Source organism: Siphateles boraxobius, unplaced genomic scaffold (assembly GCF_051911475.1).
Source record: "Siphateles boraxobius isolate OS27281-9 unplaced genomic scaffold, OSU_SipBor_1 35, whole genome shotgun sequence".
Classification (NCBI taxonomy): Eukaryota; Metazoa; Chordata; class Actinopteri; order Cypriniformes; family Leuciscidae; genus Siphateles; species Siphateles boraxobius.
Window position 1 is genome coordinate 3774438 of NW_027508975.1, and position 16108 is coordinate 3790545.

Below are 16108 nucleotides of genomic sequence, written 5' to 3' on the forward strand. Positions count from 1 at the left end.
AACATTTGAGCCCTCATGAAACGACCCCTTTAAAATGTCTATTTAACTTTTATAGGGTCGTTTTGCAGCAGATTCTGGGATGGCTTGCTCTGTTGGGATGAAACCCCAGCTGGAACCTTTGCCTCACAGAACTGCCCAGATTACCCCAGCTTTGACCCCTTAGGTAAGACTCCCGATCACATCTGATTGTCAATCCAGACCAAAACGCTTCAGAAACTGCAAATCATCTAGATTCTACAGCACGCATGATGACATCTGTTACATGTCTCTGGTCTGACTATTATGAAACACAAGTTGTTGCTCCAAAGAAAGAATTCCAAACTCCACGAGCGCAGGCTACTGGGATGATAAGTGAAGCACTATAATGAAAAGGTCTGGAAACATTCATATGAGCTTTTATTTAGAAGTGCAAAAATAATTTATTAGCTGATGGGTAGTGTTGTTCTAAAGGGGACAAAGATTTTTGCTAGAGGACAAAAGAAGCTTTTCCATATCAAACATCTGTGAGAAGTTCTTAAATATCAGTGAAATTAAGCTGTTGAGGTAAGGATATAACAGGAGACAATCTCTGCTGTTCGCTGATAGAGGTCTTTCTGCATGAGAATCAGCTCACTGTGTTTGTTATAAGACACTGATTGATTGATTCCCGAGTCCGAAGGCTGGAGTCAATCACTGGAACAACTAAGTGTGTACTCTCACTAGGCAAGGTTGCCTTGAGCCCGAACGTGATTGTCCCCCTCCCCACTCCCTCTCTGACCTGCAATCACATTGCACTTAAAGGCATAGTTCATCCAAAAATGAAAATTCTGTCATTAATTACTCACCCTCATGTCATTACAAACCCGTAAGACTTTTGTTCATCTCTGGAACACAAATAAAGATCTTTTTGATGAAATCGGAGAGATTTCTGTCCCTCCATTGACAGCTACGCAACTACTATCACTTTGACGGTTCAAAAAGTTCATAAAGAGATTGTAAAACTAATCCATATTAATAGAGCGGTTTGTTCCAACCCTGTAAGACTTTCGTTCATCTTCGGAACACAAATTTAAGATATTTTTGATGAAATCTGAGAGCTGGATCACTCCTCCATAGGCTTCTAAGGGATTGAAACTTGTTCCCCGAAAAGTTATTAAAGACATCGTTAAAATAGTCCAAGTGACTACAGTGGCTCAATCTTAAGTTTATCAAGCGATGAGAATACTTTTTATGTGCAAAAAAACGACTTTATTTCAACTATTTATTTCCTTATGCCTCGAGTCAGTTCACAAGTGTGATAGCGCAGTGCATCTATGTTGTACGTCACACGCATCACACATGACCTGCGTCGGCCGATAGTGAGCCTACGTGTGACGTAGCACTACATTATCACATTACGTAAACTGACTCGAGGCCCACAGAGAAGGAAATTAATAGTTGAAATAAAGTTGTTATTTTTGTTTGCTTTTTTGCGCACAAAAAGTATTCTCATCGCCTGTTAAATTTAAGATTGAGCCACTGTAGTCACTCGGACTATTTTAACGATGACTTGAACGAAGGTCTTACGGGGTTGGAACAGCATGAGGGTGAGTAATTACTGACAGAATTTTCATTTTTGGGTGAACTATCCCTTTAACATTGATCAGCGATCATAAACAGAAGCTCAACCGAAGCTGCTTGATATGAGAGAACAAACCTCATTGGTCCTTGATGAAGCTTAACCATGCTGCTCAACACACGAGAATGAACCTCATTGGTTCTCGCACATCAAGGGAACATGCTTGAGCTTCTGTTTACCACAAATGATGCGTGAGCTACAATTCATGTTCACCAATAAGGTGAGAACCAGGCCTGTTATAAACCTAAATATACTCGAATTCATTAAAAATTGTACCATCCAAGAAGCGATAGAAGATGTTTCGGCGCAGTTGGCGATCACACTACATGCATAAATCAATCTGGGTCCGAGCCCACCTCTTCAAGCGGGCCCGGGCATGGTATGGAGTGATCACACTAGTCAAACGAACCAGACTTTGGGGGTTTAAGATACTCCGGCACGGTTCAGATAGTGTAGTCTGAGTACATTTTTAACCTCAAGTCATTACACTAAACTTTCCTTTTCCCTGCAGAAAAAGTAACCAAATACTGTGATGAATCTGGCAACTGGGTACACAGTTCATCCATCAATAAGACCTGGTCCCACTGTCTCACATTCTCAAAGGAAAAAATTAAGGTAAACACTAAAAATTGCTTTAAATGCCATAAGCAGATTTAAACACAAGACTGCACATTTACTTAACACCTTTGATCAAAAAATTTCACACAGGGCATTGTATCAATGATTTTAAAAATCATGTTAGTACACCGAAAACTTGCTGAGATATTAGTCCTTTTCATTTAGAATGTTTTGAAAAACATTTAATAACTTGTGACATGCATAGTCCTTGATTATGACAGACTTAGTGAACACCTGATGAAAATTTGGGGTTAAAAAACATGTCCATCTCTGGAAAGAGTGGAATTGCATTCTGTAAGACCAAAACAACCTAAATACAGTAAGGTCAAGGCCAAATTAATTACAATTTATTAGCAAATTAATAAATTATTATGATATGATTTTGACCTCTGGATGGTGCTGTCCCGAGGTAATTGTTTCTATAAGCTAAACTGTTACGAAGACAGAACTTCCCGTCCTGTTTGGCATGTTTTCAGTCAAAATTGTTAATGTGTCACACACACACACACACACACACACACACACACACACACACACACACACACACACACACACACACACACACACACACACACACACACACACACACACACACACACACACACACACACGTAGTGTTTCCATGTTTTATGGGGACTTTCCATAGACATAATGATTTTTATACTGTACAAACTGTATATTCTATTCCCTTACACTAACCCTACCCCTAAACTTACCCATCACAGAAAGCTTTCTGCATTTTTACATTTTCAAAAAACATCACTTAGTATGATTTATAAGCTATTTTCCTCATGGGGACCAAAATATGTCCCCACACGAACAAGGATTTCAGATATTGCCATCCTTATGGGGACATTTTGTCCCCATAATGTAGGGTTTACCAGGCCACACACACACACACACACACACACACACACACACACACACACACACACACACACACACACACACACACACACACACACACACACACACACACACACACACACACACACACACACACACACACACACACACACACACACACACACACACACACAAATGATCTGAAAAATTATTTAAGACAAATTTAATGAAGATATGATATTTAGGAGGAAGTTAGGGGTAAGCAAGATTTTAAAAAATAAATAAACGAATACCTTTATTCATTAAAGACATTTATAGCGTATATAATACATAAATATAAAGCTTTTTATTTAAAATAAATGTTGTTTGTTAAAACTTTCTATTCATCAAAGAAACATTAAAAATATATGAAATAATTAAAAAATATTAAGCGGCACAACTGTTTTCAACAGTGATAATAATCAGAAATGCGTCTTGAGCAGCAAATAAGCATATTAGAATGATTCCTGAAGGATCATGTGACACTGAAGACTGGAATAACGATGTTGAAAATTCAGCTTTGACATCACAGGAATAAATTACATTTTAAAATATAGTAAAAAAAATATATATATATATTTTAATTTGTAATGATATTTGACAATATTACAGTTACAGACAGTTTTTCCTGTTTTTTTTAATCAAATGAATGCAGCCTTGGTGAGCATATGATACTTCTTTCAAAAACATTCGAAAAATTCAAAAATCCCACCGACCCCAAACTTTTGACTGGTTGTGAATGTACATATCTTGTCGAGCAGAAATTCAAACCATTGGGCACATTGAACTTTTGATCAAAAGTTATAAGCAAAAAGAAAGCAGTGCAACTTTGAGTGGTTGGTGAGGTTCGAGAGATTTCAAGGAACCCAAAATTGCCATGAATGATCAGACTCTCCCCAACTAGAGGGCTAAATTTCACAACTTCTTTATATACATCTTCTTTATATACAAAGAGAAAGAACACATACTTCAGTGCTTGGCCCCTAATTATCCAATAAGTCTAAAATCAGATACTTCTTTTATCTGTAATCTCAAAACGAATGCTTTCTTCTTCAGACGTTACCAGTTCATGGCTTTTTAGAGACGGAGACGGAGATGGATCCTACAGCTGAGAGTCAGGTCAGCCCTGTAGTGACTCAGAAAGCGGAGGAGAGGAAGAAGATCATCGATGGTCAATATAAATGCTTTGAGAAAATGAACAGAGACCAGCCATATAACAAATCAGGTGTGGAAACAGAGAGCCTCAGAAGAGGTTTTAGATTGAATCATCAGAAACTCTTGCAAAGAGCAATTGCACGGAGGAATTGGCCCTGATTGTTTGTGTGCTTGTCTTTAGGTCCATACTGTAACCGCACATGGGACGGATGGCTATGCTGGGACGACACTCCAGCAGGAACGTTCACTTCTCAGTACTGCCCCAATTACTTCCCTGACTTCGACTCCACTGGTACAATTCTTTCACTTTTTGTCTATCTTTTCTGAAAACAAATCAAAACAGTGGTGTAGGTTACGTTCACGTTCACTCTGAGTAGAACGTCATGTGTTGTCATCTCATTATTGCGGATGCCGTGAGCGTAGCTATAGTTTTCACAGATAACCAGGGCTTGACATTATTTCAACACTGGTGTGTAACGCAGTTACTCCTACTAGCCACTTTGGCGGGTTGAGTTTTATATGTAATATACATTTTTTCAATTGTAGTCTTTTAAAAAGGCATCTGAAATGTAGTGTTGTAAAAAATATCGATTTTTCGATACATATCGATTCTGAAATATCTGAAATGCTTCCAATACTCATTTTCCACAAGAATAGATACACGATACCAGCTGCGCTTTCTCACTCTCTCATCTCTCACATAGCGAGTTACACACACACCCGCCTCCTCTCACTCACTCGTTTCATTTGTACTAAATTGAGTTCTCTTTCTCTGCTTATTGTGCTTGAGGCGAGACACGGCAGGCAAAAACATCGTTTTTGTTTTCACTGGTCAATTTTGAGATTTTAGTATATTTGTCTTCAATAACATGTCTTCCTTCAGACTTGTGGTGTAAAAAAGTCCAAAATTCACATTTAGGTCTTTTTTACTACCCTTGGTCTTTTGCGTCTGTAGATTTCTCATAAATTTATCAAAAGTTGTCGTTATAAATCATCCCTCTGCTCCGCAATCGCGATCTGCACCCTGTCATCACACACACCGTTAGAAAGCTCTTTCTCTCCTGTACAATACTGCCGGATCCAAATATGGTAATTTCCTTTTTATCAGCAACCAATCGCGAAAGTAAAAGGGGGGATTTTACTCTAAATGCGCAATCTCATTGGCTGATGCTAAATCTTTAAAGCCTGTTTCTCAAAATGACTTTTCTCTCATACTCCCAAGTCCGAAATCTCCACTTCAGTAGCACCTATATACACCAAACTTTCCAGTCTTGTACCTAGTTATATTATGAAGACATTTACAGAGGGATTTGTGAATATATTATTCCTAGCCTGATTTATATAACATTTTATTCCAAAAAACATGTCGAAAATATTTTTTTAAGGCTATTGGCAGTATATTCTGATTTACAGGATAAAAAAAGTAGATATCCATAATTCCCTCTGTAATTATTTCCCCATCTAATATGTGAACACAATGAAAAAATAATTTTGAACCTGGCTTTATCCAATTCTCAGATTTCGTTTTTTAGAATATATGCAAATGAACGCATATTTAATTAGATAATGCCTCATTTGTATATTTAAACATTAAATTACAGAAAACGTGTAATACATTTTTTTCTCATCTTAATGTAGGTAATCAACTGGCAAATTTTCATGGTGATATCCGCTAGTTAAAAAAAAATTACCCTATTCACCTGTAGTGTCTCGCCTTAAACAGTCAAATACACACAAAAGTATTCACGTAAACAGTCAGTTATGTTTAAAGTGAAAGTAAACAGTTGAGAAAGACTGTGTAACTGTATAATGGATCTGTGCGTCAGGTCTTAAAGTGACAGCAGGCTTACATACCTGGTGACAAATTATGAGATAATATTAAAAAATATCCATATGTCAGTTTTTCCCATGGTATCGATGTCGAAATTGTGGCCAGTGAAAATGCTGAGTGGATAGTAACTTTGGAAAACCACAAGCCACAGTGGATGATGAGCAAAAAAGTTAATGTCGAGCCCTGGAGATAAGCAATCTAGGTCATCATCCTGAAACAAAACCAGTTTAGAATCTGTGCAAGTCTACACCACCCCAATTCTTGAAGCATTTTGAAAGCTTTGAACTTTTCTGTCACCAGGGTTACTTTAAAAGCTAAAGTATAATGGTTTTTGTCATGCACTTATCTCACGTCTTTTTCCTTGTTCATTTAGAAAAAGTCACCAAATATTGTGATGAGACTGGAAACTGGTTCAGACACCCTGAAACAAACAGGACTTGGTCCAACTACACCCTTTGCATTGCTCATACCAAGGACAAGCTCAAGGTAGGAGGATGGGACATCCTTAAATTCTGCACTTGTCTTGAAGGAAAATGTTATTGTTATGAATATTTATGAATTAAAAGGTCAGATGTTATGAAAAGAAACTCTTACAGTGCACATCCTAGCTAACAAAAATATGTTCTAAGAACATTTCGCTATTGTTCCCATTAAGTTACAAAACTTTATTTCAGATTGTTCTCTGAACGTTCAAAACTTTCACATTTTAAAATGTTTTAAAACGTTTTTTTTTCTTAGTTATATGCATGTTAAGGGAACATTCCATTTGATCATTTTGCAAAAGTACATTCAAAAGCAACATTCCCATAATCAAGAAAAAAACTGAACATTCATCATTTTAAACATTCAAAAATAATGTTTTCATAACTTAACGGGAGCATTAGGAAAACGTTCTTAGAACATATTTGTGTTAACTGGGATGTTAGATTGGGAGATTTCAATGTAACGACTTTATTTCCTGTGATTTTAGCCCATGTGTTTAAACATGCAGTGCTGATCTACAACTTGTATCCAGAATATCCATATAGCAGATAGTTTACTAGCTATTGCTTTTCTAAAATGTGTTTGCAATAAATATTGCAAAAGAAAACATGACAAATAATTAGCAGATCAACATACCATAATATCACAAAAAAGCTGAAATATGATAGATACAGCTCTGATACAGTTTCATACTATTTAAAATATGTTCCTGAAGGCAATGTTGGATTTGAGTGTTGCTTTCAGACTCAAGGCATGTCGACACAAGGCAGTTTCAGTTTAACTTAACAGCTTTTCTGGGGGACAGGCTCTGAAAATTATTCATAACATAATGGTTTCAGAGCCATACAACTGCTGCTTTACAAAGTGAGGGATAGAGAGAAAATGTCAGCTCAGGCAAACTCAAATAAAGTACTGTATGTGTACTTCACTCCATCACACCAGATGGAGTTCATAAAAAAGGCATAAAAATGGGGATATGCACTTTCAATGCTATTTTAATGCTTTGTTACTACTTTGAGATTTTATCCTTGTTGCATGAAAATTACTGCTAAATAACACTCATAAAAATACGCTTATATGATCTCTTTTATTATTATGTTATGTTTAATACCGCAAAATATACTTAATATTGAAGTTTCAGGTTGATTCTTTGTGAATTGTTGTAATCCTATGAGAACTGATTATTAACAGAATATCAATGTGATAACACACTTTAAATACCGTGCCTAAATAATTTTAAATTGCATACAGTTTGTCCTTTCAGAGACTGAAATCTTATTTCAGAAAAACAGATTGCAAAAAATATAGATGCAATCTGTTTTAAGAGATTGTATCTATAATATATATATATATTAGTATATATATATTAGTATATATATATATATACTAGGGTCTCTTGAACCCAAAAAAATGAAAACAGTAAAGTGAATCTCCTGAGAACGTGGTTTGACCATGACATCATTTGTCTCATTTCAGATGGCGTATATTTTGTATTACATGGCGATTGTGGGTCATGCTCTTTCTATAGTGTCCCTTCTCATCTCACTGGCCATATTCTTTTATTTCAGGTGAGTTTCCATCTCTTCCACCTATACCAGAAATATCCGCTGCATAGCTGCAGTTACTTCAGAACGATCAATAAACCTCTCGATGAAGGGTCGCTCAGTTGTTCACTTGTTTTTGGCAGGGCTGTGTGTTGTCTACTCTCAAACATTACTCAGAGCTGTTGACGGTGACGGTGTGGAGGTAGAGTCCTGCGGTGGCGTCTGAGATTTATTTAATTGACAGAGTCCGCGTTTAAGCTTTTCAAAGAGAGATTTACCAAGAGGCTCTCGGTTACCCCATTTATCACAGTGGTCAATTCAAACTGAATAGAAAAGATGGATGGCGTTCCCGTTAGCATGGCCACGCGGAAATGCAGTCTGAACCCTGAAGTTAAATGCATTAACCCTTGAATTATATTCAACTCTGGATCAGGCTTTTACTTTCACAAAGTCAGGAAAATTGGCCTTTTCTCTGGGCTCATTGGCTGAATTACCATATACAGTGCTTTGTGAATGCATCAAAATCTAAACCAACCACATTATTTGACTGAATTGCAAATCATACACTGAAATGCAATTCCCGTTTGTATACAAACTGGAATCCAAAAGGAATTTCAATATGATATTGTTTTGGTGAAGAAAAAACAAAACAAATAAAAAACTGCTATTTTGGAATCCTATAATTTTATACTGATGAAAAACAGTTATACTTACAAGTCTAGAATAAATGATGACGCCCATTGAATTATTCGAAAAATAATGCACACCCGAGGTGGTTATGCGGCCACACCCATTAGACCTCAGGTGTGGATTATTTTGCAATAATTCAACGGCCCAGAGATAATTATTGAGCTTATACTACAGTTACCACACCCCAAAAACATTGTTCAGATGATGTATTTCAAGACATCTTTCAGGTTTTTGTCCTTAAAATGCTCTTGTGTGGGGGACTAATTTCTTACGCATCTAATCCCAAGCCTCCGTTGCTAATTCCAAAACGTCATTTTAGAGCTAGTAATGGAGACTTGAGCCACTGACAGACTAATTGCACACCTTATAACTTTTGTCAACCAATCAGATTCAAGCATTCAACTGCCCCGTAGTATACCAGGACCGGTACGTGTCTGCAGGTTGTACACTGATAAGCGCTGCTTTTAAACGCCCTTGTTCGTGTTTGTTTGAGCACTCTCTGAGCTATAAAGGTGTGTTTTTACAAGCTTTGAGTATTGTAGCCAATTTACAATCATATATGCTGAGTGTGTGAATGCAACAGCCTGTCAGTGGTGCTAGTCAGTCAGTTAGTTAATTCACTTAACTGCTGAAAACACACAAGGTTTTGTTTTGTTTGCTCGTGATAATCCTTTCATTTTAACATACTAAGTGTAAAGACAATGTAAATAAGAGATTCATTGTACAATTAAGGCTATTAAGAAAACCGGGTTTACCAATTTTTCCCAGATATTAAAGCATTTTTCCATAATCTGGTATCGGTTTTGTAATATCGGATGAGATATTGAGAACGGGACAATAAATATTGTGTTTGGATGTCTCAGTCTCAATCTGGAAGGGGAAGTTAAACCAGACCACCCCATCAAAGGTGGTCCCTAAAAACCTAACGCATAAACAAAGAAAGGCTTTTCATCGGTAGAACTGGGACCTTCTGTTAAAATGAAAAGAAAAAATGTATGGTGCAAAAAGTAGGAAAATTCTACTGGAGAACCTGCTTTAATTGTTTCTCTTTCAGTAGGAGAATGAACCCAACTAAAGTTTCTTTACAAACAATTTTAATGTTTGAGTTGGACTAGATTGTGAAAGAAAAATCAGCCAACAGTTGTTCAGTATAAATGAGAACTCCTTTAATACAGTTTAAAAGGCAAGTGTACGTCTTATAAAGTTGCTTCAGAAAATTCCCAGAGTCGGAATCTAAACAGAGCGTGACAATGAAAAGATAACATCCAAAAAAAGCAGAACTATCTTTGTATTTTATTTCCTGTCCACCTTATTCCTGATGAGTTAACTGCGTTTTGATTTATTTTCTTTCGGTTTGGGGAACTTCCATTCAAAAAGACTGAAACGAATCATTTCAAACCATGAGATCGCCTTACAAATAAAGCTGATCCGTCAGTTTGACTGAATGAGCTGTCAATTTTCCTTCATGATTTATTTCCAGACATGAGAAAAACGCAACACTTGGTATTTTTAAATTGACATGTTATAACAAGAATATCTATGGCAAGAGCTCGTTTCAGACGCTGCATTCGTTTCCTCGTGATCATTTTCTTTTTTCCCTTTGCATTTCGCTGTTATAGTATAAAAAAAATGACAACATATACTGCACATTTGTGGTCTGTTCTCCCGATTTAGTTTACGATATATCCCATTAATAATACACTGGAATGCACGAAAAATCTCTCATTTCCCTCCTCAATCCTAACATCTTTTCTTTCCAGGTTTGTTTTCACAGGAAAATAAAAAATTTTATCTGTCAAAATTACAGAAATCACTTTGAAATAGTATCACGCAATGCTGATGTTAATGAACATTTTTGATTAAGGCAACATATGTTACATGATACAGCGTGCATGTTTTTATGGACATTTAAATGATTTAGTGAACGTTCTGTCATTAACATTAACAAATGAACTTTTAATAGGACCCGACTGTTTGCACTCCGCTTACAGGCTGAAAGAGAAAGGTCATTTGGCTCCGGCATCGCAAAAAACGATAGTTTCTCATCATTGTGTTTTATTGAGTGCAAATCCTTGGTGTCCATTTGTCTGGTAGAGTTGCACTAAGCTCTGAGCCAAATGACGAGTATTTGTCAGGTTTTGTGTGTCATTTCATGCTGACTTGGTTTCCTCCGTATGTCTGAGTCCCCTAGGGTAAACTTAATTTCATGGGTAATTAAATGTAGGAGCCAAAGAGTCATATATACATTAAACGCCACATAAACTTTTGGGTTATATGTCACATAGTATGACAGTTGTATCCAGCAAGTAAGCTTACAATCTCATAGTTTATTTTATTACATTTTTTTCGTCATTGAAAGATTGAGAGAGAGAGTCAATGTACTCTTTAAATGGATCATTATTCAGAGGATTAAAAGCATATTTCTATTAAGACCTAATTTGAATAGCACTCAATAAATACTTGTTTTGTTTTAGTTGTTAAAGAAATTACAGTCTGTTGTGAGGACACAATTTAATTTCATTTAATTTTTGATTATGGCATTATGGCATGTTTTCATATCCCTGCAAATGTAGCCTAAAATGACTGGGGGGAAAAGCAAAGCATTATTTAAAGAACATTTGGATGTCTTTGGCTTCATTCTGTTTGTGGCTAAGCGATCTGATCAACGAGTCTACATCTTGCAACTTTATTGAAATATCACTGGGTCAGTTAATTTATTCGCAATTGTTAATATTTTTATTGTGTCAATTATGATGTTGAGCTGGTTTGGAACTGTAACGTAGCAACGCTTGTTTTTGTGGTGCGATGGTGATATTTACAGTCCGATCTTCTGAGATGTCAAAGTCTTAATGTCGTCTTATTGAGTCCAGATGTGGTGCTCAAAGAGGTACGTGTCAGCATACAGCTGCACTAAGCTTTAATTTATGCCCCACCGGATAATGCCAGACATTTTTGGTTAGGAATATGGGAAATAGCTTTGGAAAATGAGCTCAGCTTTCACTCCCATCCCAGCTTTGCACTCAGCTGATCTCTGCTGGCAATTTACGGTTAAACTGAGTGAAATCATGTGAGTAGCATGACTTTCTTAATTGGGAGACTGTAATGAGATTTGCTGATGCAGGTGTGAACTGGTTTTACGTCCCAAATTTGGCATATTTAACAACTCCTGACCAACAACAAAACAGCATTTTATACTCAGAAATGCCCTTTTTCCCCCGTCTAGATTTCTATTTAAAATAAATGATGTTCATTTCAACTTTCTATACATCGAAGAAACCTGAAAAAAGTATCATGGTTTCCGTAAAAATATTAAACAGCACAACTGTTTTTAACACAGATAATACGATTTTTTTTTTCTTGAACAGCAAATCATCATATTAGAATGATTTCTGAAGGATCATGTCTGAAGACTGGAGTAATGATGCTGAAAATTCAGCTTTACATCACACAAATAAATTAATTTTTTAAATATATTAAAATAGAAAACAGGTTTTTGAAATTGTAATACAATTTCACAATATTAATGTTTTTACTGTTTTTTTTGATCAAATAAATGCAGTCTTGGTGAGCAGAAGAGACTGACCCCAATATTCTGAAGGGTATTATGTATATATTTCCAAACATCACTGTTCCTTAACCTTATAGGGGCTTCATAATTAATCCCTCGCAATATTTTGAGTTTTTATTTTCAACCAATAAGCTTTAAAATTACTGTTAAAAACAGGCAAGCATCTCATTCACAGTCACATTATTTGAAACAAGGCTGCTCAGGCCTCAGGCGGCACAGAATTGATGTTCTGTTTATGTCATTAAATGGGTCGTATTATGAGTAATCCATTTTCCCTTTATCTTTTGAGATATAAAGAGTTCATTGTACAAATAAAACATACTGTAACATTCAGTACTTCACCAGTCCAAAAAATATCCATTTATTGAAACTGGGGTAAAAACATTCTCAATATGAAATCCGGCAACGCTTTAGATTACAGCCCGGAAAGTACTGCGTAATTTAGACGAATTTACAGCGTAACTTTCGGTAATTATAGTGTACCTATAAAGTACTGGCACGTAAGTATAAGGGAACAATATGTAAAGTTTGGGGAATAAAGGGGTAACAACCAGGAAAATTAAAAAAATATATTTATACTGTAAGTATTATAGAAATAAGGGGTACTTATTCTACTATTATGATACAGAAATCTTACATATGGGAGCAATTTAGCAAGAACATACACTGCATACCTTTTTGCAATAATTGTGCACCAATACATACTGTATAGGGTTTTTAAAAATTACAGGGACATATCTATGCATTTATACAGGTTTTTTTTTATAGCAAAATTGCAGATGTTTAAGTTTGGGCTTACATGTTTCATGGCAAGTAAAGCTAAAACTATTGCACTTTTTTTAAATACTGGGAAATATACTCCTGTTCCATGTAGTTACAGGGTAAGTGTGACATTGTGGGCCGTAAATTAAAGTGATATCAGTGATATAAGATTTTGTGTATGTAACTGTATTGTACTTACCCTGTAACTACATGGAACAACAGGGTAACAAGCACCACTACATGAAACAAGAGTATCTTTCCCAAATATTTAAGCAAAATTGCAATTGTTTTAATTTTCAGTGCACTTTTGTTAAAAAGATTACGGTAACACTTTACGGTAAGGGTACATGAATTATCATGAATTCATGTATAAATTCATGCATTAATTCTGCATTCATTCATGCATTAATATCTCATGAATCATCAGGAACTAACACAAGTTCAACGTTTTTCATTCATGATTTCATGGATGAACAACGCCTTAATTAAAACATTAACTAAGATGAGCAGATCATCATGAATTATGATTTATTACGCATGATCATGATGTTTTCTTTGTTCTTTGTCTAGGTCAGTGACCTAGTCACCACTTTAGTTGAGGGGCCACACACATGATGAAGTCATTGGTAGATAATGCTTAGTTAATGATGACTACTGTATTGGACAGACCCCAAAATAGACCAATCGCAACTCATAGCACACAAATTCTGTTGACATTCAAATACAGTAGTCATCATTAACTAAGCATTATCTATCAATGACTTCATCATGTGTGTGGCCCCTCAACTAAAGTGGTGACTAGTCCTTTGAAACACTGATGAACACTGTGCTATTAATGGTGGCATAACTGTGAACAAAGAAAACATAATGATCATGCGTAATAAATCATAATTCATGATGATGTGCTCATCTTAGTTAATGTTTTAATTAAGGTGTTGTTCATACATGAAGTCATGAATGAAAAATGTTGAACTTGTGTTAGTTCCTGATGATTCATGAGACATTAATGCATGAATGAATGCAGAATTCATGCATGAATTTATGATAATTCATGTACCCTTACCTTAAAGTGTTACCAAGATTACTGTATAAATGCATAAATATGTACCCTATCATTTTTAAAAAGCCTATACAGTATGTATTGGTACACCATTATTACAAAAAGGTATGCAGTGTATGTTCTTGCTAAATTGCTCCCAAATGTTAGATTTTTGTATCATGATAGTAGAATAAGTACCCCTAGTTCTATAATACTTACAAAATATATATTTTGTTTTATTCTCCTGGCTGTTACCCCTTTATTCCCCAAACTTAACATATTGTTCCCTTATACTTACATGTAAGTATTTCATATGTACACTTTAATTACAGAAAGTTACGCTGTAAAATCGCTTTGATTACGCAGTACTTTCCGGGCTGTAATCTAAAGCGTTACCTGAAATCCTTGAGGTCCTGATATTACCATATGACCGCCTACATTTGCACATCAGTGATGCCTGCCAAGTCACATGGTGAGATCATATAAAATTGGGAAATCTTTCGCTGTTTCTGGCTGCTTGTAGCATCTACTTTTCTGCATATCTGACATTCAAACTGTAATGCAGGCTTTGTAAGGAGGCATTTAAAAGATGGGACGGACAGAACTATATTGAACGTGCTGTGAAGAGGTGAATGGCAATGGCATGAATGAATGAATAGTCTGATTTATGAATTATTTATTCACCTGTGACAACAGATGTGTTGTGCAAATCTTGGAAATGCTGAAAAAAGCTAGATTGATTTATTTTGCATCTAAACTATACCAAAAAATGTTTTTGTTTCCATCCTGAAATGAACTGTCAAACTGATTACTCACTCAACTGCCTCTGTCATGAATGATCCGTGATTAATATTTCTTTATCTTCCATCCAGGAGTCTGAGCTGTCAGAGAATCACCCTACACAAGAACTTATTCTTCTCGTATGTGCTCAACTCAGCCTGTACCATCGTCAACCTCATAACTGTGGTCAACAACCCCAAAGTGGTGCAGAGGAATCCGGTGCGTGGCCTCAACTCCACAATACTCACATCATCAACAGGGCTTTTCATACTGCGTCCTAAACCCCGCTTTCTAACCCGTAAAAAGAACATTTCACACTTGTACATTAGATGGGGGGGGGGGCGGAGATATGGGTATGAAACATGTCACTGCTTTTACGCTGTTAACCCTGCATTGCGGTGCCAAACATGTACAGTAAACGATGCAGTGTTAGAATGTTACATCTAGATGCTTGGCAACAGAAAACCGATCACATGCCTCATATTCACGCGCTTATACAGTCAAGGAAACTTGTGTTGTTACTCTAAAAAAATGCTGGTTTGTTTTAACCCATGTTCGGGTCAAATACTGTATGGACAAACCCAACCGTTGGGTTTTATTTAAGGGTTTGTCCATATTTGACCCAAGAACGAGTTGAAACCACCTTGCATTTTTTAGTGTGAACACAGTTGGTTTGAGAGGAAAAATATCAAATGGTCACAACTGGAGTGAAGAAGTTTCATTACCTGTATAGTCTGAAACATCCATTCAGTATGAACTGAATTGTTCAGTCGGCAATATATATTCCATTTACTCAGGGTTTAGAATGACCCAAGGTTACCTATTTCAAGTGTGAAAAACCCTATTGTTTCTAAAAAAGCCTGATCCAAATATTAGATCAGAAGTGTAAAGTAATTGATTCAAATTTTTATTTAATTTAGACCTTCAAAGTACAGGGTCAGTAAGAATTTCTATTTTTGGAAAGAAATTCAAGAAATTAACAGCATTATTATACAGCAAGGACGCATTAAATTGATCAAAGGTGACAGTAAAGACATTTAGAATGTTAAAAAAGCTTTCTATTTCAGATAAATGCTGCTCTTTTGAACTTTCTATTCGTCAAAGAATCATGACAAATTTTGATGTTTTCAACATTGATAATAATAATAAATGTTTC

General features: G+C 35.9%; 1 protein-coding gene across 1 annotated transcript in view; it reads left to right on the forward strand.

Moving 5' to 3' along the window:
* calcr (calcitonin receptor) overlaps window positions 1-16108 on the forward strand; it is a 51853-nt gene that overhangs the window by 24545 nt on the left and 11200 nt on the right. The window contains exons 4-10 of the mRNA XM_077196091.1: window positions 56-163; window positions 2109-2212; window positions 4157-4325; window positions 4437-4547; window positions 6460-6572; window positions 8046-8137; window positions 15045-15171. Coding sequence (XP_077052206.1) covers window positions 56-163; window positions 2109-2212; window positions 4157-4325; window positions 4437-4547; window positions 6460-6572; window positions 8046-8137; window positions 15045-15171 — 824 coding nt within the window. The remainder of the gene's footprint in view (window positions 1-55; window positions 164-2108; window positions 2213-4156; window positions 4326-4436; window positions 4548-6459; window positions 6573-8045; window positions 8138-15044; window positions 15172-16108) is intronic.